Source organism: Durio zibethinus, chromosome 26 (genome assembly GCF_047325235.1).
Source record: "Durio zibethinus cultivar Kanyao isolate XHJ-2024 chromosome 26, ASM4732523v1, whole genome shotgun sequence".
Lineage (NCBI taxonomy): Eukaryota > Viridiplantae > Streptophyta > Magnoliopsida > Malvales > Malvaceae > Durio > Durio zibethinus.
Genome location: NC_143187.1, coordinates 3,740,001 through 3,763,920, shown reverse-complemented (window position 1 = coordinate 3,763,920; position 23,920 = coordinate 3,740,001). Strand labels below are relative to the sequence as shown.

Here is a 23,920-nt window from a genome sequence, read left to right as displayed (position 1 = left end):
CCCTTTACTTTCCCCTAACTAATAAGATTATAGAATGAAGCTATTCATATGTTATATTAGTATAATACCTTTGCCTATTTTTTTTAGTGGTAGGAGATTTTTGGGCTTTGGTCAATATATCCTCTCTCCAAGCTAGTCAAGCAAGCTTATTTAGCCTAGGTTAAGCGAATTCATAAGAAACTATTTTCCTACAACCTCTTAATAGATTTGAACCTGGACGACGAAAAGAAGAACACACTGTCTTTCCTAGTTCCTACTTGAGCCAAACATCCTTCGGTTACTTTTGCCTATTTAGCTTTGAAATAAAGCAATTGGAAGGTTGTATTAGTATAGACCTTTTTTGCCATTCTTGAAATTTGTGGACAACAACATGCATATTGGTAAAACTCCATAAGCATCTATACAAATCAGGAAGCAATATTCCTTGTTCCAGTATTTAGTCATTTACAGTTATTTTGATAGCATATGAGCAATCTATTTACAATTATTATAGTAATTTGCAGAATAGCTCCGAATCAGCTATCTGGCACTTGAAATAAGAAATAGCATAGAGCTCTGGAACACTCGACAGGGTTGAGATCAAATGGGTTACACTTGAAATCTTGAGATGGTATGACTTTCAACCTATGCAACAAAATCGCTTTCCTCTTCTTTCCTGTCTTTCATTGTGTAGATTTATCCCTGATGGCTTTGGAGGGCAAGCTCTTGCCAGCTTCTTTGCTGCACATAGGAAAGCAGCAAATGATCGAAGTTTGCAGATTCAGTTTACTAAAGAAAAGGATGCGCAAAATTAACAAAAACCAAATGTTGAAACCGCAAAGTTTGCATATCTGGAACATAAAGGAATCATGCATGCTCATTAGTGCAGGACAATGCCTGTTTGGGCAATTTGTAGTATATCCAACATGAAACTGGTCTGATGCGTTGGCACCAATGAGATGATGTTTCCATCAACCATCGATAAGGATTAAGGTGAAAGACAAATACCTATTTCATAGAAAAGCTCGTTGACATTCTGTGCAGTTTTTGCAGACGTTTCCATGAAAAACATTCCATTTTCTTGAGCAAACTGTTCTCCATCCTGCAAATAAATGAAAGTGTAGGAAAATTTTACTGAAGTGTGAGTGCCCTTAGTAACTTCAGATAAAGAATACTAAAACTATAAAGATACATCTGATGGCTATTATCAAAACAAAGTTAATTTTGATTCTGCGTTGCGTTCGTATAGATAGCATAAATATGGATAGAGATCGTCTTCGCGGAGCATTATGATGGGAATTTGTTGAGAAAGAAAAGCGTTTCAAGCCTGGTATGAAGATTGCTAGTCGGATAAACACTCTAAGCACTTTAAAAACAGTTGCCAATTCTTTTTCACGATAATGAAAATTATGCTATACTCTCAAAGTAGGAAGGTAAGCAGTTTGCAAATACCTCATTTTCAACCTCTCTCTTGGAGTCCAAGTCGGACTTGTTTGCCACCAGAGCCATCACTAAATTTGCATTTCCTTAGAGATAGTAATTAAGATCACATACAGAATAATTAGCTGTGGATTTATAGCTAAACAATCATTCCATAACCAAAAACCATTGCAGGCTTGTATAATATCTATAGAGGTCGTGCAGATAGGAGAAAACATAGACTTAGAAAATTGGAGTTGGCCTGAGTAGATACAAACTGTATCTCTTGAACTGAAAAATACTTAAATCGGAGTCAAGCTGTTCAGCTTATGATGGAAGGCAGATAATCATCACAATGCAAATTGCAAACTATATTGTTCTGTTTGGCATATGATACATACAAGTAAAAAAACAAATTTTAAGAGGCACTAAAGTTAAGTCATAAAGCTGAGTCATGTCTACCAAATGCAGCAGAAATTGAAAATCTAACAGAATTTCAGAGTTTCATACCAGTTCCTAGAGAAATAAAACCATATTTCAGGAGGGAAAGAAAGCTAGTGGAAACCTGAATTGAAAGTTATTTATGGGGCTTCCTTTTTCTTTTCTCAAAGGAGGTGGAGGACGAGGAAATGCACTTAGCAATTAGAACTGAATAGGAACGTTATGAGTTCATACTCGTACAATCACATAACTCAATAGGAATTGAAAGTTTTGCTAAATACCAAAAAGGAAATGCTTGACTTTACAAATTGAAGTTCTCACCTTGTCTTTGTAGTTCTTGAACCCATTTCTTTGCTCGTACAAATGTGTCCTGAAGAAAGAATAAAAAAAACACAGATATGTCAATATTCCATAGTATTGGAATGATCATCTACCAATCGCTTTCCTAGCAGCTCCAGGGTACCTAAACAAGCCATATACTTTAATTTTCATTAACAAAAAAAACCAGACTGCATTGCTGCATCTATAAGTTTATTCAAAAAACTTTGTGAAGCAATGATGCATTCCATTAGGGAAAGAAAGAGACTAGGCACCTGAAAACTAATATCTTGGCAGAAAGAAACGGTGGAAGAAACAGAGGCCTAAGACTCAAAGTCTCATCAACTTGCAATGAATAGATCTATTAAAGTTCCAAATAGTTGCAATAAAGAGTTTTAATGACTACTGCTGGAAACAATTTTGATTAGCAATGTGATTGAGAAGAATTTCAATTTGATTATGGCAACATTCCTGATATAATATTAATTATTAACATTGCTTAATCTAACCATGCTTTTAACAAACTGCATTGAACTGGATGAAATCAATCAAAAGTTACCATGCTTGAGATGTCATAAACAACAACAGCTGCTGCTGCACCTCTGTAGTACATAGGAGCTAAACTATGGTATCTTTCTTGTCCTGCTGTATCCCAAATGTCAAACTTTACGGTGGCTTCAGTTACTGATAATATCTGAGTGAAAAAGGCTGCTCCAATTGTTGGTTCCTAGAAGTAAACAAATTTAATTAAGGCCCTTAACTACAATCAATATTGGATACTTGAAGAACAATGAGCAGACAAGAATATATAGAATAAATAATAGAAGAACAAGGACCTGGTGATCCAAAAACTGGCCTTTGACAAATCTTAGTACCAAGCTGGTTTTGCCAGTTCCCATGTCCCCTAGAAGCACCTGCAAAATCTAATCTTTTAAAATTTATCTCCCCGCCGAGATTCTCCTCTAATATGCAGTTTGTCACAAAAATTCTTTATCCAATGAGGTATTTCATTTATGCCCATTTTAATCTTTTTGTTGCATCAAATGAAAATGCAACGATGGGAAGTATTTCACTTACAATTATCTATACTACAATCCTACAATTAAAGCAAAAAAATTACGTAGCAGTCTACCACTTTAAAGTATGGGCCCTATAGAAAATTTTGATGGATCCCAAACAATGTTGAATTTTGATTAATTAATTGCACTACAGTAATTGTAGGTGATGTGCTTTCTGATTGTCTTCAATGGCCGGTTCTAACATGTAAAATTGTAACTTTCAAACGCATTTACCTACAAATCAGAGACTAATTCACCCTCCATGAAGGCATGAAGCATCCAATATGCCACAAAACATTTCTGGGTCAAATTTACAAGTTCCTGCTTATTATAGACCGTCTTTAGAGGCAATGCTACAAAATGCAGCACTATAAGGCATGAAAACCATAATCAACTCCAGCATATCAGTCTTAACATTTACAAGCTTAAGAGCACCATCATATCCGTCAAATATCATCAATCACCAAAATCTGCTTTTCCAGGTTATCTGTAAGATACTTTCAGGGACTAAAACCAAAGAAATTATAAAAGAAACACTGCAGTCTAGCTGAATTAGGAGATCAAGGGAGGACATGCATCTCAGCAGGAAAAGAAAAATAAAAAACAGGCTGACCCCGTTTTGATAAAAGGAAAAAAAAAAAAAAAAAAGAAGGGTAAGACATACCCACCAGCTTGGCTTGTATGATCTTGTTACCAGGTCTTGCCATTGAACGCTTTGATCAGATTGCAAAAGTTTAGAGATATGACTTCCCTGAGAACAATAGAAAAGGGAAAGAAAGAATTAGATAGATAAAGTTTTCAAAGTTGTCAAAGGCAAAAAACCATGTATATTGTTCAGCAAGGAACATTGAATGAGAATGGTAGGTTAGAGACTTGGAGTTGGAGAGTTTGTAATTGAGCTCCTAATACTACCATTACTACATTGCAACGTTGACTGGTAGTTTTATCCAATTTCCATTCTTTGTTGCGCTGCTAACGTAGGGGGCTAACTTAGGGGGGCCAATAGAATATAGTGGGATCCCACAAAACTTTCCAATTTTATATGCATGATTGTTTATATGAACATGTGTAAGACTTAAAGACTTTTAAGTGCAAAATATGTCATACACATAGAGCAGAGTTTCTCAAAACAAGAAAGAGAATTCAATTGCAAAGTTTACCCTAGCACCGAACACATTACGTATTGACCTATATCAAAGAACAATATTAAAGTATTTGAATTACAGGTATGTAGAAAAGTAAAAGATAGACATTATTTCAATTGGGATTAAACATTAAATTCAAGCTCATCCATTTTTAAGAAAAAAAAAATATTAGATAATTTTTTGCAGCAAATGTAAATAAAAATTGTATTATTTATATAGTATAACTTGTATTGATAAGAAAAAATAATATTCGAAAACGTTTTTTTTAAGAGAAAAGTTCGAGAACTTGGAATCACAAAAAAATTTAAGTAGTAATTTCCTTAATTATTAAATTGGGTCAAATTGGGTCTGGGCTTTAAAACCCATAGTTGAGCCCTAGTTTGGGCTCGCCGACTTCGACAGACAGGCTTGCCTAACCACAGACAGCTTGTTTTAAGAGTTTCAAAAATTGAGAAATTAAAAATTAGAATGGGTCATTTATGTTTTTTAATGATTTTTTATGTTAAATATAAATAAAATATAAAACTTGTTATGTTATAATTATGATGAACATATTTTAGCTTTTATTTTTATAAAATTTGTATATAATTTTTATTAAAATTTTAAATTATTATTTATTTATATTATTTTTATTTTATATTATTATATTGTATTTAAAATCATAAAATTATTAAAAATTAAAAGAAAAACAAATGTTTCGTGGTCAGCAAGTCGTTATATCACTGGGCCCCACGACCCACTGTCTGAACGAACCGAACGGTAAAGAAACCATTTTTAAATTAATAAAATTTATTAAAAATTAAAAGAAAAACAAATGTTTCGTGGTCAGCAAGTCGTTATATCACTGGGCCCCACGACCCACTGTCTGAACGAACCGAACGGTAAAGAAACCATTTTTAAATTAATAAAATTTATTAAAAATTAAAAGAAAAACAAATGTTTCGCGGTCAGCAAGCCGTTATATCACTGGGCCCCTCTACCGACTGTCTGAACGAACCGAACGGTAAAGAAATCATCTACGTCTGATTTCTGCACTTTTTTAGTTAAATTCGTCGACAACTTTGCTTTAAATTGCGTGCGTAAAAAGAAGAACCAAAAAGAGGAATTAGTTGAGAAAGTGTTCAAATTTCAAATTCCCGATTATAATACAACAAGAACCCCAATTCCAGTTATAATTCCAAATTGAAAAAAATAGTCCTACCTTCACGATCTCGATCAAGCCAACACGTTTTTTTGGGTTTTTTTTTTTCTTCTAAAATAGTTTGGAGTAGACCGTGGGTTGGTACTTGAATTTACCGTCAGTCTGAAGAAAAGCAATGGCGAAATCAATTGTTTCAGCAATTCTGGAGAATTTGCGCTCATTGATAATGATACCCGATGAGATAAAGCACAAAGTTGAGGTGGCTCTGAATCTTGAAGAAGAAATCCGAAAAATGACCTCTCATTTTCAGGATATCCTATCAGTTCTTAAAGATGCAGAAATGAAACAGGTATTTTTTTTTTTATGGAGTATTATATATGTATGTATGGAGCATGTACCTTCTGTTTTGTCAAACATGGGTCCTCCAAGTACTTTTCCTCCATTAATTTAAATCGGAGCCCACTTTTATTTTGAGCACTTAGAATTAGCTCAGAGGTCATATGTGCAAATAAAACTTTGGAGGTTGTGATTTCGAGAGAAGTTACGCACATATAGATAAGGGTCGAGGGTTAAATTTAGATTAAAAAAAAAAAAATTATATCCGAAATTGAAATGAAATTAGAGAATATATAAACGTAAATAGAATGAAAAAAAAGGAAGAGGTTTGATTTTGAAATCTAATATAGCCTAGGCACCCCTCACCTCCCTCTTTTCGCAAAAAGGCATTTGAGTTATATTAAGACATGATGTAATATAATTTTTTAGGAGGTTGAGTTTGGGATCCTTAAATTTGGCTTTTTAAATCTTTTGGTTTAAAGAAAAAATGAATTATTGAATATGAAAGTCTCTGTTTTGGATAAATCTAGGGTTTTGAATTCAAGATTTTAAACAATAGTGTTAGATTTTTAGGATATAGATAGACATGTAGTGAACTTTAAGTGGATTGAATTGAATTCATACTAAGTCAAAAATGAATTTGAAATCTTAAAACTTTGACCTTTTGAATAACTTCCTAAAATAATTCCCAATGAATGAAGCATATTCTTTCGACCATAAAATATATATCATGATCAAAAATCATAAAATGCTTTTTCATTTGAATGTTTTAAGTCCGAACATAGTCGGCTTCAAGTCCATTTGTGTCTAGCTGGACAGAATTTCAGACTAAAATTATTGGACTGTATAAATTTGCTCATTGAATATATACTTGAATTGCTGATACAATTGTTAATCTTACCTTTGCCTTTAACAGGTGAAGGATGCCAGTGTGAGAAATTGGTTAAAGAAACTCAAAGATGTAGCTTATGACGTTGATGATGTATTGGATGAGTGGAATACTGCCAAACTCAAATCTCAACTTGGGAAAGAACAAAGGGAAGTCCAAAATTTTCCCTTGCTAAAGAAGATACGCTATTCTATCTCTTCTTGTACCTCTCAAAGTATTCTATACTATAATATTGCATCGAAGATAAAAGGCTTGAATGAACAACTTGATTGTATAACTACTGAGAAAGATAGGTATAGGTTTGGGTTAGAGAAGGGGATTGAAGAACCCGAAAGGCAAATAACTGCATCTTTCATAGATAAAGAAGAGGTTTATGTTAGGCGTCAAGAGACAATAATTCTTGTGAACATGTTGGTGGGAGAGAATAGTAATGGAGGAGGGTCGAGCTTCCGTGTCATTTCTATAGTAGGGATGGGAGGAATAGGGAAAACGACACTTGCTCAACTGGTTTACAATGACAATGAAGTTGAAAGTCATTTTGACAAGAGAATATGGATATGTGTCTCAAACCCTTTTGATGAGATAAGGATTGCCAAAGAGATACTTGAAGCATTTAAAGGTGAAACTCCGAATTTATTTGGCAAGGATAACATTTTGCAGCAAATTCGAAGTCATATTTTGGGGAAGAAAATACTTCTTGTGTTGGATGATATGTGGACTGAAGATGCAACAAAATGGGAGCAATTGAGAAATTCCCTCAGGTATTGTTCTCCAGGTAGTAGAATTTTGATAACCACTCGTAAGGAAAGAGTTGCAATAATTATGGGAACAACAACTGCAAATTTATTTCCATTACATCCCTTGTCTCAGGAGGAATGTTGGTCATTACTTAGCCATAGAGCATTCTATGGGAGGACAAGTGAGGAGTGTGAAAATTTAGAAGATATTGGCAGGAAAATTGCAGAAAAGTGTCAGGGCTTGCCACTTGCTGCAAAGATTTTAGGCGGTGTGTTGCAGTTCAAGAGAACTGGAGAACAATGGCAAAGTGTCTTGGATAGCGAAATATGGGACCTTCAAGGGGCTGAACAAGATCTTTTCCGTCCCTTATTTTTGAGTTATTATGAGTTACCTTTGGCTCTGAAGCAGTGCATTTCATATTGTGCTGTTTTTCCCAAAGATAAGATCTTAAACAAAGATGAATTGATCAAGTTGTGGATGGCGCAAGACTACTTGAAGGGAGCAAAGTGCAAAGAGATGGAGATTGTTGGTGAGGAATATTTTGATAAGCTGAAGATGCATTCCTTTTTTCAGGATTTTAAAAAGGTTGAACTTGACAGTGATATTATTGAATGCAAAATGCATGATATAGTACATGATTTTGTTCAACTTTTAACGAAAACTGAATGTTTGGTGCTGGCAATTAATGGTTTTGAAGAATTAGGAGTAGGGTCTTCTTTTGATAAGGCTCGTCATGTAACATTGATTCGTAAAGAAGCTGTACCGATAGACCCTAATATTTACTGTTTCAAAAAGTTGCGTAGCCTCCTTATTGACTCAAGCAATCATGATACTTCATCACTAAGCGCATCTTTGCCCAAGTTGTTTGATCAATTGACTCGTTTGAGGACATTAAATTTGAGTAACAGTTTGTTTGGAAATTCAATTGAAGAACTTCCTGATCAAATAGGAAAATTGGTTCATTTGAGATACCTTAACCTGAAACATAATAGAAAATTGAAAAAATTACCTGAATCGCTGTGCGAGTTATGTAATTTACAAACCTTAAACCTTACATGGTGTGATAGACTCCAAGAATTGCCATGCGGGATTGGAAAACTAATCAACTTGAGTCATCTTGAGAATGAGCTGACAGACTTGAGCTTGATGGCAATGCCGAAAGGAATTGGGAGATTAACAAACCTTCAGACACTGAGGGTGTTTGTGGCAATGGATGGGGGCATTAACAGCAAAGCAGCTAGCCTTGGAGATCTTCGAAGCTTGATACATCTTCGAGGACATCTTAAGATCAGTGGATTGGGAGTTGTGTGGGATGTGACTGAAGCTAAGAAAGCAGAACTTCAAAACAAGAAAGGCCTCCGCAGTTTGATTCTAGATTTTACTAATGGAAAGAGGTTGAAGTCTGAGAGGCCACTTAGAAGATATGATGAAATACTTCTTAAAGCTTTACAACCACCTCCTTGCTTGGAAAAATTGGAGATATGGTACTACAGTAGCTCCACCATTTTCCCCAACTGGATGCTGGGATTGACCAAGCTGCAGCATATTTCACTGGGTTTTTGCTTTCATTTGAACTTTTTGCCTCCCTTGGGGAAACTGCCATCCCTTGAATCACTCTATATAGGGAAAATGAGAAGTTTGAAAGAGGTGGGAGTCGAATTTTTGAAAGTGGAAAGGCAAGAGATATCATTGTCTTCATCTGCAGAATCATCTGTATCATCTATTATTGCCTTTCCTAGTTTAAAACATCTTGAATTTTCTTATATGAAAGAGTGGCATGATTGGATCCCATTAACAAGTGAAGGAAAAGAGCATATTAATATTATGCCTCGGCTTTGTTCCCTAACAATCGATTCCTGCCCGAAGTTAAGTGCACTCCCATACTATGTTCTTCAGAATAAAAGTCTAGAACAATTGGAAATAAGTCAGAGTCCTATTCTTTCAGAACGTTGCAGAAAGGATACAGGGGAGGACTGGCTCAAAATTTCTCACATCCCTAGCATCATAATCGATGGTCTATGCATGCAAGCAAACTGCTCTTCTGTCGAGGAGTTTGGAGTATTGCAGTTGCAACCACTACACAGGTGTTCTTATATTTCATCAGTATCTGTCCAATTCACAGTACATTCATGTGTATGGCATATCATTTGCCTAAATCTGCGGTTGCATTGTCTAAAATTTTTCATATTTCTGTATACATCAATCCACAACTGGCATGTGTTTAGGATCTGCCTTTTTCTGATATTGTTGCCTTTTGGTTTTGAATTTGCAATAATAGCCTTGCAAACTCCTTTGCAGCACATTTAATTTTAATTTCATTACATACTTCTTACCATGGTTGTATTTTAGAGATGAATATTTTTCAGCTAATGTAAATTATTTTTTTTAACACAATCTAGCAAAAATGAACTTTTGATTACTTTTCTTCATGAGCAGGAAAAAGAAAAAAAAGAAAAGTTCTGTTACATCAATGCTATTATATCTTTACCATAGCTAATTCTCTTCTACTATTTGCTTGCTTGTCAGCCCTTTGTTAAGTTCTATCAATTTCCACAAAGCATTTCAACAAAATTGATGTGCATCAGAGGACAGGTATGCATGAACCATAGTTTTCTTTATCTCATTTGTTATCAAACGGTCATAAAATTGTTAAGTATGTAATCTTCCTTAACCTTTTTCTTTCTTCTTAGCAAGCAATTTGATGTTGATTTCTTGCTAGAGAATGTAATAATTATAGTCAATATGTAGCAGGTGACTTTTGTTTCAAGGCGTCTTTATAAAAATACATGCAATGTCACTCGTTAATGCATAATCAACCATTGGTTTCTGAGCTGGTATTTGAAATTCATGTGTTTGTGCTTTTGATTTCAAAGCATGTGAAGAGGAAATTCCCCCATAAAACTTTTGGTGACGCATGGAATGCAATCTCACTCGTTCATGCATAATCAACCATTGGTGCCTGAGCTGGTATTTGAAGTTCATGTGATAATGCTTTTGTTTCAAAGCATGTGAAGAGGAAATTCCCCCATAAACCTTTTGGGTGATGCAAGGAACCAGACTAGGTAATCTCTTTTTTTTTTTTTAATTTTTATAATACATGGAGCTAAGTAATTAGTAGTTTGGTGTTTAGGCATATATATGAGTTTTGAAGTGATGTTTTCTAACTGGTTGCTATTGTGATGTTGTGAAGACAGGAACTGGATGTGGGATGTCATTTGCCAGCAAGGAAGGTGACTAAAACATTTTGTATCTCTTTGTTTCTTATGAGAGATCCGCTCGAAGGAGATTGTCAAAAGAAGCGTTATCATTCGTTCTTCATACATGGATCATCCGTTATTGAAATTAAAGTGTAACTTATCCATTCATCAGCCTCATCTGTGAAAAAGTCAGAAGTACTTCTCCAAGCAACAACCTAAGAGACAGTTGCAATTTTTTGTAATAACACGTTTGAATGAAAAATCTATGTACTCATTATCTGATTGTGGAACCCAAGCGTAATTGAGTCATTCAGAAGTTTGAATTTTTTAAGAGTACCAGATTTTGGACTTTATTTACATGTACACGCATTAAATGATTTTTATGTTTATTTTTTACTTGTACGATATTAAATAATTTTAAATTTTAAATTTTAATAATATGTAATTTTTTTTCTTTTGATATTTTGTACCGAACCCTATGAAGGAATCGAGAAAGACATTGATTGATGAACCGACCGAGTAAAACTTACTTGCTTTTGTATCAAAAAGAAAAAAAATAGTATCTTGCTTAAATATATATTCAGTCAACAAAATCAGCCAATAACCTTATTGCACTATACAACTAATCATTCACACAGTTTCTCTTTACCATTTTTATCAAATGATGAAAACTCAAGTATCTTTTGACCCAAAAGAGAGAAAAACAAAACTTTCACAATTGGCTACACTCAAAAGCAAACCTAATAAAGTGGAAGCAAACAAAAAACCCACCTTCCTCTCACTCCGAACATAAGTCACTCTTCCTTGACAAACACTCTCCGCCTAAGTCCCAAGTAACATTTCTCTCACTTTCACGTGTCAATGGCTCTCTCCAAACTTGAACAACCATCATCACCAGAAGAACCACCGTCGCCATCCCATTACTACACTACTTTACCATCCCAACCTCCTGATCAAAACTACGTCGTTTTACCCTACTATCGCCTGGGGGGACTCCACTGGCGCGGTTGTCGGATACTGTGCACGGTTTCCTTGGTGTTGTTAGCTGCCATGGTGTACATTTTCTGGCCGTCTGACCCTGAAGTTAAGATTGTACGGATGCATGTAAAACGCATGCAAATTCATACAATACCTATCATTGCTCTAGATATATCTTTGTTGATTACTTTGAAAGTGAGGAATTCGGACGTGTATTCCATGGACTTTACCAGCTTGGACGTGGCCGTAGGGTACAGAGGGAAGATGCTGGGACATGTGAAGTCGGAGCATAGTCACGTGAGGGCGATGGGGTCGTCTTACCTGGAGGCAGAGCTTCAGCTTAATGGGGTTGAGGTGTTGTCCGACGTTGTGTATATGCTGGAAGATTTGGCCAGGGGAACTGTCCCCTTTGATACTGTTACGGAGGTTGTAGGCTGGCTTGGTCTGTTCTTCTTTAAGTTCCCTTTGAAGGTAAAAAAGCCAAAGCTTTTTCCTTCTAAATTATTATATTTGCTTTCTTACAACCTTTGATTCGTCAAGATCTACTTTCGTGTATGTTAAGATTTGGCTTTTTAGCTGAATTAAGCTTTATGATTTGTTTTTGTCATGTTGATTGCCACAATCATTTGTTTCCCAGGAAAATTTTCAGTTGGGGGGATAGCTTAAGCAACTAACCATTGATTGAACAAAAAATGGCAGTATAATTTAAGCAAATTCTGTTGCTCGGTAGTCCTCATATTCAATTTGTCATTCTTGAACTTTCATGATTAGTCTTTCGAATCAAGGTTTTATATGTGACTAATTGCTTCAAGGAAATTAATTAGGCCTTTCCTGTCTAATTAAATACTATAGCTTGCAAGCTGCAACTTACTGTGCTTCCTATGGGTTAGTGATTGAGGGAATTTATAGTCCAATAGTTTCTTTTTCAAAAGAAACTTATTGATATGGAAATCATTGGTTAAAAACTCAAGTAAAAACGTTTGCGAAATGATCATATTACATTTTTTTGGCACAAAAGAGGTTGCAGTTGGTATAGGGAAAGGGGTTTAGGTGTTGGAATTTGAACCTAGACCTGTTGGATATCATCTTTTAAGGGTGTTAAACTCTGGGTTCTACATTTCATATTCCATTTTGACCACAAGATCTATGGTCGTAAGTTTTGGAAGTTTGGAACAAACATAATGTAGATTGATGATTTCTTGTTTTTGTGTTGCTCCTCACAAGGCGGTTGCAATTGAACACCCTCACTTGAATTCGTCAAATTAACCGTTGTGTTCAGAAATACAATGAACAGAGCTGAGCATCAAGCATTAATGTCATTTTCTAAGTAATTTTGTTACTTGTGCATTATCTTTATCATTTCAGCACCTAATTTTTCAAGGTGAATTCTGTTCTGTTTCATGATTTTAGATTCCTCTTTATTCCAATTATTCAACAGGCAAAAGTATCATGCGAGATTGTGGTAAACAGAACCTATCAAACCATCATACGCCAAAATTGTTACCCTCAGGTAAGGATGTATCAAAAAATTATGTTCCTTTTCTTCTGAGTCATAAGTTGTACCAAAGTTTCCTGTTTTTATCACAGAAAACCTGATGCATTTCCAGGGACTTGTACACTAACGTCCTAACATCTTTTAAAATGACTGCAATCCTCAATGTGAAACATCTGCTATTTTTAGACTGCTAATGATACAATGTTCAGTTGTTGCTCCGAATTCAAAACTTCAAAGCCCCACAGCCATGCAATTACAGGGCAATAGTTGGCTAGATAGTTGATTGATCAAGCCCTTCTTTGGGAGGGTCTACAAGCAGTTCATTTCCAGAAGTAATGGTGTATCATCTGTTTTGCTAACTTGTGTTCATATATCAGAAATGAACTTGGAAGTGCTAGCTGGATATCAGAAATGAACTCGAACGCATTGGATTGGATTGCATGAGGTGCAGCAAAAGCTGAAAAATTGACCAACCCTTATTTGTAAATCTTGAAACAGGTTTGGGAGAGTGAGGTTTGAAACTTCTGCAGCATATCATGATATTGTAATATAGCAGATCCTGTTTCCCTCATACTGTAAGAATGGATCAATCTGTATAAAATGGATTTTACTATAAGCTTATGAACTTCTAATAGTAAAGTAGATTCTATATATCTTGTGTAGGGCTGCATGGAAAATCTACTTGGTGTATGAGATGCACAATTTCAATCTCCAAACCACTAAAAAAAACTATAATCTTTTTAGTAGGTGAGCTGGTGGCCGCTGCCCGCAGGCTCACCTTTAAGATTCCTTATCAAACTAGATTTTGAATATAGTATTCACCCATCAGAGCACTTTGCTTGCCACAGGCTGAGGCATGGAAGATCGCATTTTTTGGGCTCCACCAAAGACAAATCTATCCATGGAAAAGATGTCTGGGCCTAGGCCTAAAGGAATTCACCTAATCATACCAAAAGAGTGTTATTACCTTGGGAGTTGAGCCCATTTACAAAAAGCAACGGGATTTTTTTTTTCCAAAATATGTAAAAAATAATCACATGAAGATAAGACAATACTGCTGTATATATTGATTAAACATAGCAGAACTAGTACCCAATAATTCGAATAGGTGAATAATTTTGCAAATTTTGCCAGTCAAGGCATTAATGACACAGTTAGCTGTTTTAATAATAACTTATAGTAGTAGACCCAAAGGAACATTAAAAAAACTGACCATCACATGTAGCATAATTTCAGCATCAACTTACTGCAAATACCATCATTACAAATCAAATATGATAAGTTTAATTAACCCTGAAATTTTGGTTTACTTTTGGAAAAAATTCCATCATTTGGGCATCATAGGATTTGACTTTGAAAGCATGTTACTTTGTATAAGTATCCTACTGCATGTACCCGTAGGCTTTACAGTCTTGCCTGAACAAGATCCAAAAAACCACAAATTCTATTTTTTTTTAATGGAACTCAGCAATTGGTGCAGCTCAGGCACCCAGGAGTTGAGATGGAGCCGAGGCTATGCAAAAAGCCGGTATGACCGGATGCTTTCCGTCAATGGGTTGGTGATCAGATCAAAGCTGCCAAGTTGGAGAATGCTATGGAGAAAGTTGATGAGGGAAAAGAAGAAGATCTTTGATTGTTCATCGAGTACTCGGGTACACGTTTCTTATGATCCTTATACATACGCACAGAATTTTGATCAGGGCTTGATGTCAACGGATCCTGATGACCTCTCCAGGTCTTTTTCAGCTAGGTTTGCTGTTCCCTCAAGGGTTTTTGAGTAGAGTGGATTGGTAGGTTGATGCAAGTTATAAGATAAAAATAAAAGAAAATGGTTTGTATTTTGACTTTGATGTGATAAATCAATTAATGTTAGATTCACTAAATCCTGATGATCTCGTTCTCTTCTTGTACTGATGATGCCATTTAATCTTCTTCCTCTTCTTCTTTTTATTGCCTCTTTACTTCACCTTCTCTCTTTGATCATTAGTAACTGAAGATATGCTTTAGAAGTGATCACATTTCTTATCTGAACCTTTTAGTATTGAAAAAGTTGAAGCAAACCCATTCTAGCAAAAGGAATCTTAAGGGCATTTCCTTTTTATTCTCTTTAGAATTAAGGGACATTGGCAATATTATAAACAATGATGAATGATGATCAAAATAGTTTTTAATCTTCAAATGGGGGATTATCGTACTTTATTTCTGTAGCTTGCAGGAATGCTTTGGAAAAAATAATAAGTTGAGGTAGTTGAAAACTGAATACTGTTAATCAACTAACAAGCTTTCCTCACTTTTATAATGAAGAAGCACGTTGTTTTTTTCGGACTAGAGTAGGCAAGTTGAGTCACAATACAACATATTTTTAGCTGTTAATTTAAACCTTTAAATAAAGCACATTGTTAACCTTCTACTGTGTTTATACTACTAATTAGGGTTCATTTAGCAGTGTGGTGCGAGAGACACAGTGCCACAGCTGCATTTTATGACTAATCTTGCTATGCTGTCGTTTTATGAATGAACCACAACTGTGGCGCGGTGTGAGTCCCTATGAACCTTAAGAAAATTATTTTAATCATGTTGATTAGTGGCACAAAACTTGCCATCGGCTAAAGCAACATGACCAGCTGATCTATTTATTGTTAGAATGAAAGTCATGGTCATCTACTTGCTATATAGAAGTAATTATTCGACTACTGCAATTCCAGACCTGTAAAAATGATAGGATTCCTTTTAGGGTTGGTAACAGAAACATCTTTCCTTTCTCTTTTCCAGTATGGCTCTAGTTTAAAGCATTAATAGTTTGAAAATGAAATTTGGAAAAAGTAGTTTTGATCCTGGTTTCGACTCTCACCTAAAATTTAATTTCTTACAGTGAAAATTTATAGCAATCATTTCATTGTACAACTGAAATTTTTTTTATATTTTCTTTTCATTTTTTAAAAAAATAAACCTTATCTTTTTGGGATTCTTCTGGTATGTATGGTTAACAGTAAATAACAATTTAACAAATCATGGTGCAACCATATCTTCTTACATAAGGACCCAGCTGTCTCACCAGTGTGTCCTGGCAACGGTTTAGGTCACATGCTCGAAAAAAATGCTGAAATAAGGCCCAGTGAAAATCTAAGTGTCATTTGGTGCATGGCTTGGCTCCCTTTCTTCTGTCAAAAAGCTGAGGCCGCAGTCTTTCTCTGTTGATTTCAATTGCAGACCCTACTGAAGCAGATAACAATAACAAATAAACGTGCATAAATGGATCATAAAAATTAACCATGGTTCAATGTTCATTGGTTTTAGGCCCATTCAACCACCATAACCAATAATTTTGGAGGGATAATAAGAAAATGGAGACTTCAAAAAACAAGTGTAGTGACTATCTGAATGCCACAAATTTTTATCGATTATATAATACAATGCGAAAAGCCCCGGTACAGATTCAGATCAGATATTCTCCACTGCAATTATGGTGCTTACCAGAATTTTTGTTTTTTACCAAGCCATTCACCTAGATATATGAACAGGATGGGCTATATGTTGTTGTCAAATTCACTGATATGCGATAAAAAGTTTCCCTTCTCATTTCCTATATAACTTTAAGTTAATTTATGACAGACTTCTTGGTGGAGCCTAAACATCCAATGAGAGAATAATGATTCTAGGTTATTAAATCATCCAACCAGAAAATGGGGGCTGTCCTTATAAGTTGTATTATTGTACTGCGCCTGAATTCATGACTCATGACACCATCTTGACCAAAAGGGAAATAAATGTCTTGAAAGCCTCAAGGCCAAGACTCAACTACTTTAGTTGTATAAGTCCCCGGACTGGACCTTAATGAGGCATGGTCCAGGAGTGAAAGTAGCACAAAATTCTCACAATTACCCAGAATATGTCTGCTCTGAAGCTATAACTTAAAATGAAGCTTTGGCTGCGGTGTATATGCTATAGCTTCATGGAGATCTTACTCACTGGTTGAATTAAAACCATTTGGCTTTCGATAAGTTAGAGTATAGTATAGAACTTTACCAACCAAACCAGCTTGAAATCACAGGATAGAAGAGAACTCTATCCTTTGATTGCAAAGCCTTGAAAACAGATCTTTCTTTAATTGCTTAGCACTGGGCAGGTGGTTGTTATGTAAAAGACAAAATGAACTTTGCATGAATTCTTTGGCAATCATGCCTCAAGGATATGGTACACAGTTGGTCCAAAAAAAAAAAAAACCTTGGTCCCCCTTTCCATTAAATGAAATCTCAAATACAAGAGCGATGGCTTAATCCTTAATTGCAAGCCGAAGTAGCATCAAGATTGAGAGCTTGTAACCAACCTAGATAAGTCATTCACCAATTCCACCTACAACAGTTAATGAATTTTATGCCGCAGGACCTTCCCACATGGAGATTCCGGAAACAAGGCAAAATTTCAACAAAAAGCATGTGCATAAAAGAGTGGCAGTCACTCCCAAGCTCCATGGAATGTGAATTCAGATGTTAGGGAAAAGCTGAGTGTAGTAGAAAGAGGATATCCTATACGTCTAGGCAGTAAACCATACAAGCTCTTCTTTCTGAAACACTTGGACTCCGCAATCACCAGCTCATCTTTAAAAACAAAAATCTAGTTTATCCATGTAAGCTAAATGACAGATATGCTAGATGACAACTTGTCACTCACAACACAAGGATGATAGACATACCTGATTCAAAATCGAAAGATAACAGAACTTACGGTTGAAAGTCCATTTAAGTAAAAATTACTAGTTTTGATGTGGAAAAGAAATCTTCTGATTCTGTGCTTACAAATTATAAACAGATTGGAAGCAAAGGTCATAGCAACAGAAGAATATGAGCTTCAGTTGAATACTGTGACAATGAATAAACATTGAATTGAAAAAAAGAAATTGTTTCTTGGTATCATTTGCTGAGACTGGAGTAGAACAAATTGTATCATCTAGCAACAAAAGCTACATTAGAGAAAGGCCACAAATGACCACCACTGCATAAATGCTGCAGTCTATGAAAAGTGCTCGGATTGTCTGATAGACCACTAAACCTCTCTCCAAAAGCTTAACTGCTCCTTCCCAGTTACGTTTATTATTTTGACATCCAGCTTTTTCTTCCTCAGCCTCCTCAGAGTCTCCTTTCTTGTCAAGAAACAGTCGGCCAAGCACAACTGTCAAGTCAGTCAGAAAAATTATGTAAAGAGGCCTTGAGGCTACAATGCTCTCTGACCTGAAAATGTTCATTCCAAGCAGGGTATAATCACTATAAGACAGAAGTACAAAAAGTGCTATCAGTAGGGCACAAAAACTGCGTGTTCTCTCTGAAGCTATAATGCAGGAATTCAGTCGTTTGGAAGAGAAAAAATCAAGTTGATTCTTGCATGGTTTTTGGAGTGAATCCGCATTGGACGATGCCTTTTGAAGTGATGATGTCTCCTTCAATGGCTTTAATTCATCCCTTTCTCCCACAACAATAGCAGAAATTGCATCCTTATCAGTCCCCGGTTTCTGCAATTTTAGCCCAGATTGGCCGCCAACATCAACGGCGTTTACACTTGAAATTTCATACATACCACCGTGTTTAAGATAACTAAAACTAGAGGCGTCGCCCACTCCCACAGGTCCGGCTGCAAAACCAATTAAATATAATGAAGGTGTAATGTCATGTATCTTCCATGTAACATAAATAACGACATGTTCCTATAGCGCTATTGATAATTAAGATACCAAATTCATCACTTTCTTATGCAGCCATGGCATAGGAAAATTTTGCCGAAGTTAGACTTTTCAATATGGTAATTCCATGGTCTATGAGACTGATTGAGGAAAGGCTGTTGACAGTTTTGTGCCTAAGAGAATAAACTAAAATTTTCAAAACCTCGGTCCATGAACTAGCCAAAACAGATGCACAGACTTGTGGTTTTGACTTGGTTTAAATTAAGTTGTAAAGTTCGAAACAAATACTATGTTGCAGGTAGGTTTTTTTCTTTTCCTAGAGAGCACTAATTTTATAGATACTAGAGCAGCATTGATCTAAACACTACCAGAGGCATTCCAATTGTTTAATTTCAAACAGGTCTTCAACGTAGCTGACAGTGGCAATAAAAGACAGTTTTACAAAATAAATCCAGCTATACTAATTGATACCAAGTGATGAGAGGACCAAAGTAAGTTCAGGCTTGGTAACATTCCTTTGATTACAGGAACAGCCCTCTTTGATGCTCTTAGAGTGTTACACAATCAGGTTTGCGAACTAGTTAGGATTAAACTTGAAAGCACTGATTGTGAATTGGCTAGAAAGGTATTATTGAGCATAAAATCATAAATCGCATTCCCTGTGTACATAGCATTGCACCCAGTGGCCGTTTATAAAATCAGCTTTGACATAGGAAATGGTTATTTATCATTACCTAAGAGCTGGAAAAGAAGGTCAGATTGAAAGGAGGTTATCATAGTGTAGCGAATGCCTTATGCTTATGTAGGTTTGTAATAGGTTTGAGGACGAAAGCAATTCTTAAAATTCAAACTCTCTTTCAAGGCTAAGTACATTTGGTATTTGGTCACATACTGAAAGGTTTTAATTACCTAAAAGGAAGGTTAATGCTCTCAAGAACATGGCCAGATTAAAGTTGTCTTGTTTAATATGCTGTCCAGACGAAGCCGTTAAATGTTGCATACATTAAACCGTTATTTAGTAACAATTGAATATCTTTTGCATTGAGTCGAGATGAATAAGAACCAAGCACATTGCGTACCACTGACATGACCAGAGAGATGTGTTTGTGGTGCCTGATGGTCGTTGGAGAACAATGCATGATGATTAAGAATTGGAGGATTGCTTTGAGTTGTGACGCGAGACGTGCGATTCAACCCTCTCTCCCCAATTTTCCTCCTTTCATCTCTGGCTTCCTCGCTCTCTGCATCAAAGCTCTTTTTCTTTGCATCTGTCAGAAAACTGGGTTATGGTTACAATTCCTTACAAGGTACAAGCATGGTTGTTTTATCTCTCGTTTTTTATTCTCTTTCAAGAAGCTCTTAAATTCAAGCGTTACTAAGCCCATAAGCAGGTTTTCTCATTATTTTCATTTCATGGTGTCGAAGATTCAGTGATTAAGCAAATAACTTTGAAAGTCTCAGTGAGTCAGGTAGCAAAGAACAGATGAATAGAAGAATTGACATGAAACAGGCCATGAATCCAAAGAACGCATCTTTTTAATGGAAACAAAGGCTCGTATGACCAGTTTCTCTTTCAACTTTGTTTTGCAGATTTCACCTTATGAAGCTATAAAGTAAACCCCATCAGCCCATTTCTTTTCCATCCACATTGTGACCAATCGATTACCAAGAATAAGAAACAAAAGCCAATTCTCCAAGCTTTCACAGATACCTAAAATGTTGATCTAATTACAATGGAAACCCATCAAACTAAGATGTTTTTATAGAGCCATTAAAGTAAGAGGTTACCGTTGGTTTGATCAAGGCATTGTGATTGTGAATGCTGATGATGATGATGATCGAGAGGAGGTGGTAAAGAAGATGAGGAGATGCTTTGGGCACGCCCCGAGATGTGAGACATGCGATTTAACCCTTTCTCTGACATTCTCCTTCTCCTTTCATCTTTCTCGTTACTCGTTGCCATCTCTCTCTCTCTGGCCTCCGCTTCTGATCTTTTCTTTCTTCGCGCCTTTCATAAATGTCAGTTAGTTATTCTGTTAGCAATTCTGAGAAACGTGTCGCTTCGTCCTCCAACCTCCGCATTTTTTTTCCCATACTAATAGTATGACTCAACAATCAAGGAACAAAGTATGGAGATTTTGACTTTGTCATTCCCCCATTTGTTCAAAAAACAGAGGATCGTTAAAATTGAGAAACTTATTCAACTTCAATTCCTTAACAAAAACGACCGAGTTTGAACCAGGATATGGTCACAACTCACAAGAATATACCCTTTAAAACTTAGACTCGTCAACTGGTACAATTTGATTTTGGCTTTTGTTTCTTTATCTCACCATGGCTATCAGTTCGATCTTTTGATGCACAGCTTGACATTAATAACAGCAGTCTTTTTACAAAAAGAAGGGGACAGACGGTGTAGTATATATGGTTTTTAACTATAGATTTACCTTTAAATGTATCCATAAAAGGAGCGTTGATTAGTGTCTTTCTTGAATTTAAAATCGCTGTTGAAATCACACTTAACTTTTATCACTTTTACTTTATTAAGCCCACATCGCTCAGATAATAGTCTAGTAAAGCGCTGGACCTATAAATACAAAGCAAGCTGCAACATTTAAACATACTTACCTGGACGGGGTCAATGGGTGATCTAGCAGACTCATGGCCTAGGGCAGTGACTTCCATTGCACTAGGGAAGGGTGCTGCTCTAAGGTCTCCCCAAGCGGGAGAGCCTACGTCATAATTTGTGGCAACGGGGGCCTGCGTTCGCGCGGCCCCTACCAAAGAAGTCTTAAGTTGGTTCTGTTGGCATATCTCATACTTAAACAATATAGCCCTGAAGGTTAACTCTTTTTGGCATTTCTAGTAAGTTGGTTCTATTGGCATATCTTATACTTGAACAATATAGCCCTAAAGGATAACTCTTTTTGGCATTTCTAGTACTTGACCTAGTATTTTTGCAGACCTGAGAAACTGCAACATTTTATGACTTGGTTAGACGAGTTATCCCCAGGACTAAATCAAGAATTTATGTGATGAATTGGTTCTCTGGGCTTTGAATAATAAAAATGCTGCTGTGTATTTTAGACGGAGAGAAATGAGAATTTTTTGTATCTCCTTCCATGTCTTCAAACAAAAGAGTTACTCCATAGAAAGGCTTTAGTCTGTGATTTTGCAAACATTCAGCCCAATTTGTGGTAAATATAGAAAATAGAGAACATATCTAATGAATTAAAGTATAGCCAGATATATTAGTCGACGAATGGGAAGAACCACCAGAAGCTTCGCTCATCAAATAGGCAGATAATTATTTTATTTCTTTTTTTGATAGTATAAATATTCTATTTCTAAATGTGGTAGTAATCTATTGGTGGGTTTAGTGCAAAACAAACTATTTCTACTAACACAGCTAAACAAATCTGTGTATGGACCTTTTGTAGGATTTTGCTTAGATCCTCTTTTCCTTTACCTGTAGTGGAGTTTGAGGTTTTCTGATATCTCGAATCTTCTGCATAATTGGAGTTTTCCCATCAGTTTTGGAAATAGCTGTGAATGCCTTTGATGATAGTTGTTTTCTTTTTCACCCCTTTTCCAATTTCTGAGGCCGACATAACTGAAGCAAGTATCCTGGTCATATGGTTATCAGCAGAATTTACCACCAAATCTGGTCAGATATAAGTTGTATGGTACTTATCATGAATATGATTATGAGTTCAGTTGGCATTGAGATTGAGCTGCATTTGATCGTAGTTATTAATTTTAATAGAATATGTAATGCCAGACAAAATATAAAAGTGAATTCGTTCTGAATTGCAAAAGCATGCAAGAAATATATTGTGATCACCTTCAATCACAATCCTTTATCACAATCACAATACCAAGTTGGACCTAAACAATTATGTTTTATTCCACATTGGCTAGTGAACAGCATGACAATTCTTGCATCTGTTATAATATATTAGCAAACGCAATGCTTACGACATCTTTGCGCTTGGGGCAATGACGCAGCTAATGAGGTTCTGACCGAGGCGCGTCTATTGCTGGTTGAAAACTATTTCCAAACCCCCTCTTAAGCCTGGGTTGAGCCCTGGCCTTTGAGAATTTCTGGAAGGGTTCCCTTCGGGGTAAAGCCCTACAATTCTTAGTTTTGAAAGCTGTCATATCCATTTTCAAGTTTCCTCTTGTTAGATTCTGTTGGGCCCTGGGGTTCCTTCGATTCCTATTATTATAATTTCTTCATAAATCTTCTGTAGAAATAAAAATTCACTCCGATGCATTTGATCCATTCAATTTTTAACTATACATCCATTCGATCTTACAATTATAGGAAAAAAAATTGACTAAATTGTTGTTGTAGGTGTTAAATAATAAAACACATCCATTTGGAAACATTTGATTCAGTTGTAAAGATATACATCAATCTGAACATATAACTCAAATCTAAACGTTTTGATTCGGTTGTAATTTTATGTACCTCTAAAAGCGTTAAATTTGAATTCCTCTAATAAGAAAGTGATATAGTAAAACTAAATTAATAAGATTTCAATATACTTCTTGTAAAAATTTTGAAGCAATATGTACATTTGCAATACATCTTTCTAAACCAATGTAGTTGCTGAAGTAAAACTTTTCAAACATGGTCAGTATTTGACGAAACAAGTTAAAACTGGCCACTACTTGAAGCATTTGAGAGAATTGATTTTTAGATTTTCCAGTTGCCCAATTGGTGATAGTGAATCTAATTTGCAATGACAGCTTAGCAGCATCCTAAAAAAAAAAAAAACACCCTTGCCGTTAAAATTCAATAATAATGTAGAGCTTGTTTAACTTCCTAAACTTTTTGCCCCATTTGATCGTACTTCTGTCTTCTAATGTTATTTTAATTAATCAGGTCAATATCAGCTGCAACAAGAGGATTACCGTTGCAATAATATCCAAATTAGATTGTTTACAGCATTGATCTAAGGAAATTTGTGATGTTGATGCTTGATTGTATGCTACACTTTGGGTGATTATCAAAGGTTTGTTAATTAGTTATTAGCTCAGGTTATTAGATAACAAATAGTTTTACCCGAGCTAGCTAATGGCTAAATTTTTTGCTTTAGCTAAAAT

The 23,920-nt window shown here is 35.7% G+C and overlaps 5 protein-coding genes and 2 non-coding genes across 24 annotated transcripts; 5 read left to right on the top strand and 2 right to left on the bottom strand.

The window, feature by feature from the left end:
• Positions 1-377: 377 nt before the first annotated feature.
• On the bottom strand, positions 378-4,177 carry LOC111274518 (ras-related protein RHN1-like). 9 transcript variants are annotated; one of them, XM_022859224.2, is made up of 8 exons: positions 4,089-4,145; positions 3,880-3,966; positions 2,994-3,080; positions 2,717-2,884; positions 2,161-2,209; positions 1,432-1,505; positions 988-1,081; positions 378-720 (listed from the first exon to the last, which is right to left on the bottom strand). In XM_022859224.2, the coding sequence occupies exons 1-8, from the start codon at positions 4,128-4,130 to the stop codon at positions 620-622; spliced, it is 702 nt and encodes a 233-aa protein (XP_022714959.2). In that variant the 5' UTR covers positions 4,131-4,145; the 3' UTR covers positions 378-619. The 9 variants fall into 9 exon arrangements, with proteins under 9 accessions (XP_022714959.2, XP_022714960.2, XP_022714965.1 ...); XM_022859225.2 differs by having other exon boundaries at positions 2,994-3,071; XM_022859230.2 differs by having other exon boundaries at positions 2,994-3,071; positions 3,884-3,966; positions 4,089-4,126.
• A 1,354-nt stretch (positions 4,178-5,531) lies between these two features.
• On the top strand, positions 5,532-10,992 carry LOC111274516 (putative disease resistance protein RGA3). 9 transcript variants are annotated; one of them, XM_089754928.1, is made up of 5 exons: positions 5,532-5,850; positions 6,754-9,548; positions 9,991-10,056; positions 10,338-10,526; positions 10,659-10,992. In XM_089754928.1, the coding sequence occupies exons 1-3, from the start codon at positions 5,677-5,679 to the stop codon at positions 10,037-10,039; spliced, it is 3,018 nt and encodes a 1,005-aa protein (XP_089611054.1). In that variant the 5' UTR covers positions 5,532-5,676; the 3' UTR covers positions 10,040-10,056; positions 10,338-10,526; positions 10,659-10,992. The 9 variants fall into 9 exon arrangements, with proteins under 9 accessions (XP_089611054.1, XP_089611055.1, XP_089611053.1 ...); XM_089754929.1 differs by having other exon boundaries at positions 10,655-10,992; XM_089754927.1 differs by having other exon boundaries at positions 10,216-10,526.
• Positions 10,993-11,433: 441 nt separating this feature from the next.
• On the top strand, positions 11,434-13,783 carry LOC111274517 (uncharacterized). 2 transcript variants are annotated; one of them, XM_022859222.2, is made up of 3 exons: positions 11,434-12,110; positions 13,078-13,149; positions 13,227-13,783. In XM_022859222.2, exons 1-3 carry the CDS (start codon positions 11,523-11,525, stop codon positions 13,233-13,235), a joined length of 669 nt encoding a protein of 222 aa, XP_022714957.1. In that variant the 5' UTR covers positions 11,434-11,522; the 3' UTR covers positions 13,236-13,783. The 2 variants fall into 2 exon arrangements, with proteins under 2 accessions (XP_022714957.1, XP_022714958.1); XM_022859223.2 differs by having other exon boundaries at positions 11,436-12,110; positions 13,512-13,783.
• A 393-nt stretch (positions 13,784-14,176) lies between these two features.
• Positions 14,177-15,017, top strand: LOC111274134 (uncharacterized). The gene has a single exon (XM_022858774.2). The coding sequence runs from the start codon at positions 14,280-14,282 to the stop codon at positions 14,913-14,915; it is 636 nt and encodes a 211-aa protein (XP_022714509.2). The 5' UTR covers positions 14,177-14,279; the 3' UTR covers positions 14,916-15,017.
• A 2,838-nt stretch (positions 15,018-17,855) lies between these two features.
• LOC111274132 (uncharacterized) lies at positions 17,856-21,717 on the bottom strand. The gene is made up of 3 exons (XM_089755559.1): positions 20,597-21,717; positions 19,888-20,076; positions 17,856-18,759 (listed from the first exon to the last, which is right to left on the bottom strand). Exons 1-3 carry the CDS (start codon positions 20,769-20,771, stop codon positions 18,095-18,097), a joined length of 1,029 nt encoding a protein of 342 aa, XP_089611685.1. The 5' UTR covers positions 20,772-21,717; the 3' UTR covers positions 17,856-18,094.
• On the top strand, positions 21,429-21,589 carry LOC149511227 (U1 spliceosomal RNA). The gene has a single exon (XR_016334461.1). It is a non-coding gene; the product is annotated as a U1 spliceosomal RNA (small nuclear RNA).
• Positions 21,718-22,789: 1,072 nt separating the features above from the next.
• LOC149511226 (U4 spliceosomal RNA) lies at positions 22,790-22,940 on the top strand. The gene has a single exon (XR_016334442.1). It is a non-coding gene; the product is annotated as a U4 spliceosomal RNA (small nuclear RNA).
• Positions 22,941-23,920: the final 980 nt, after the last annotated feature.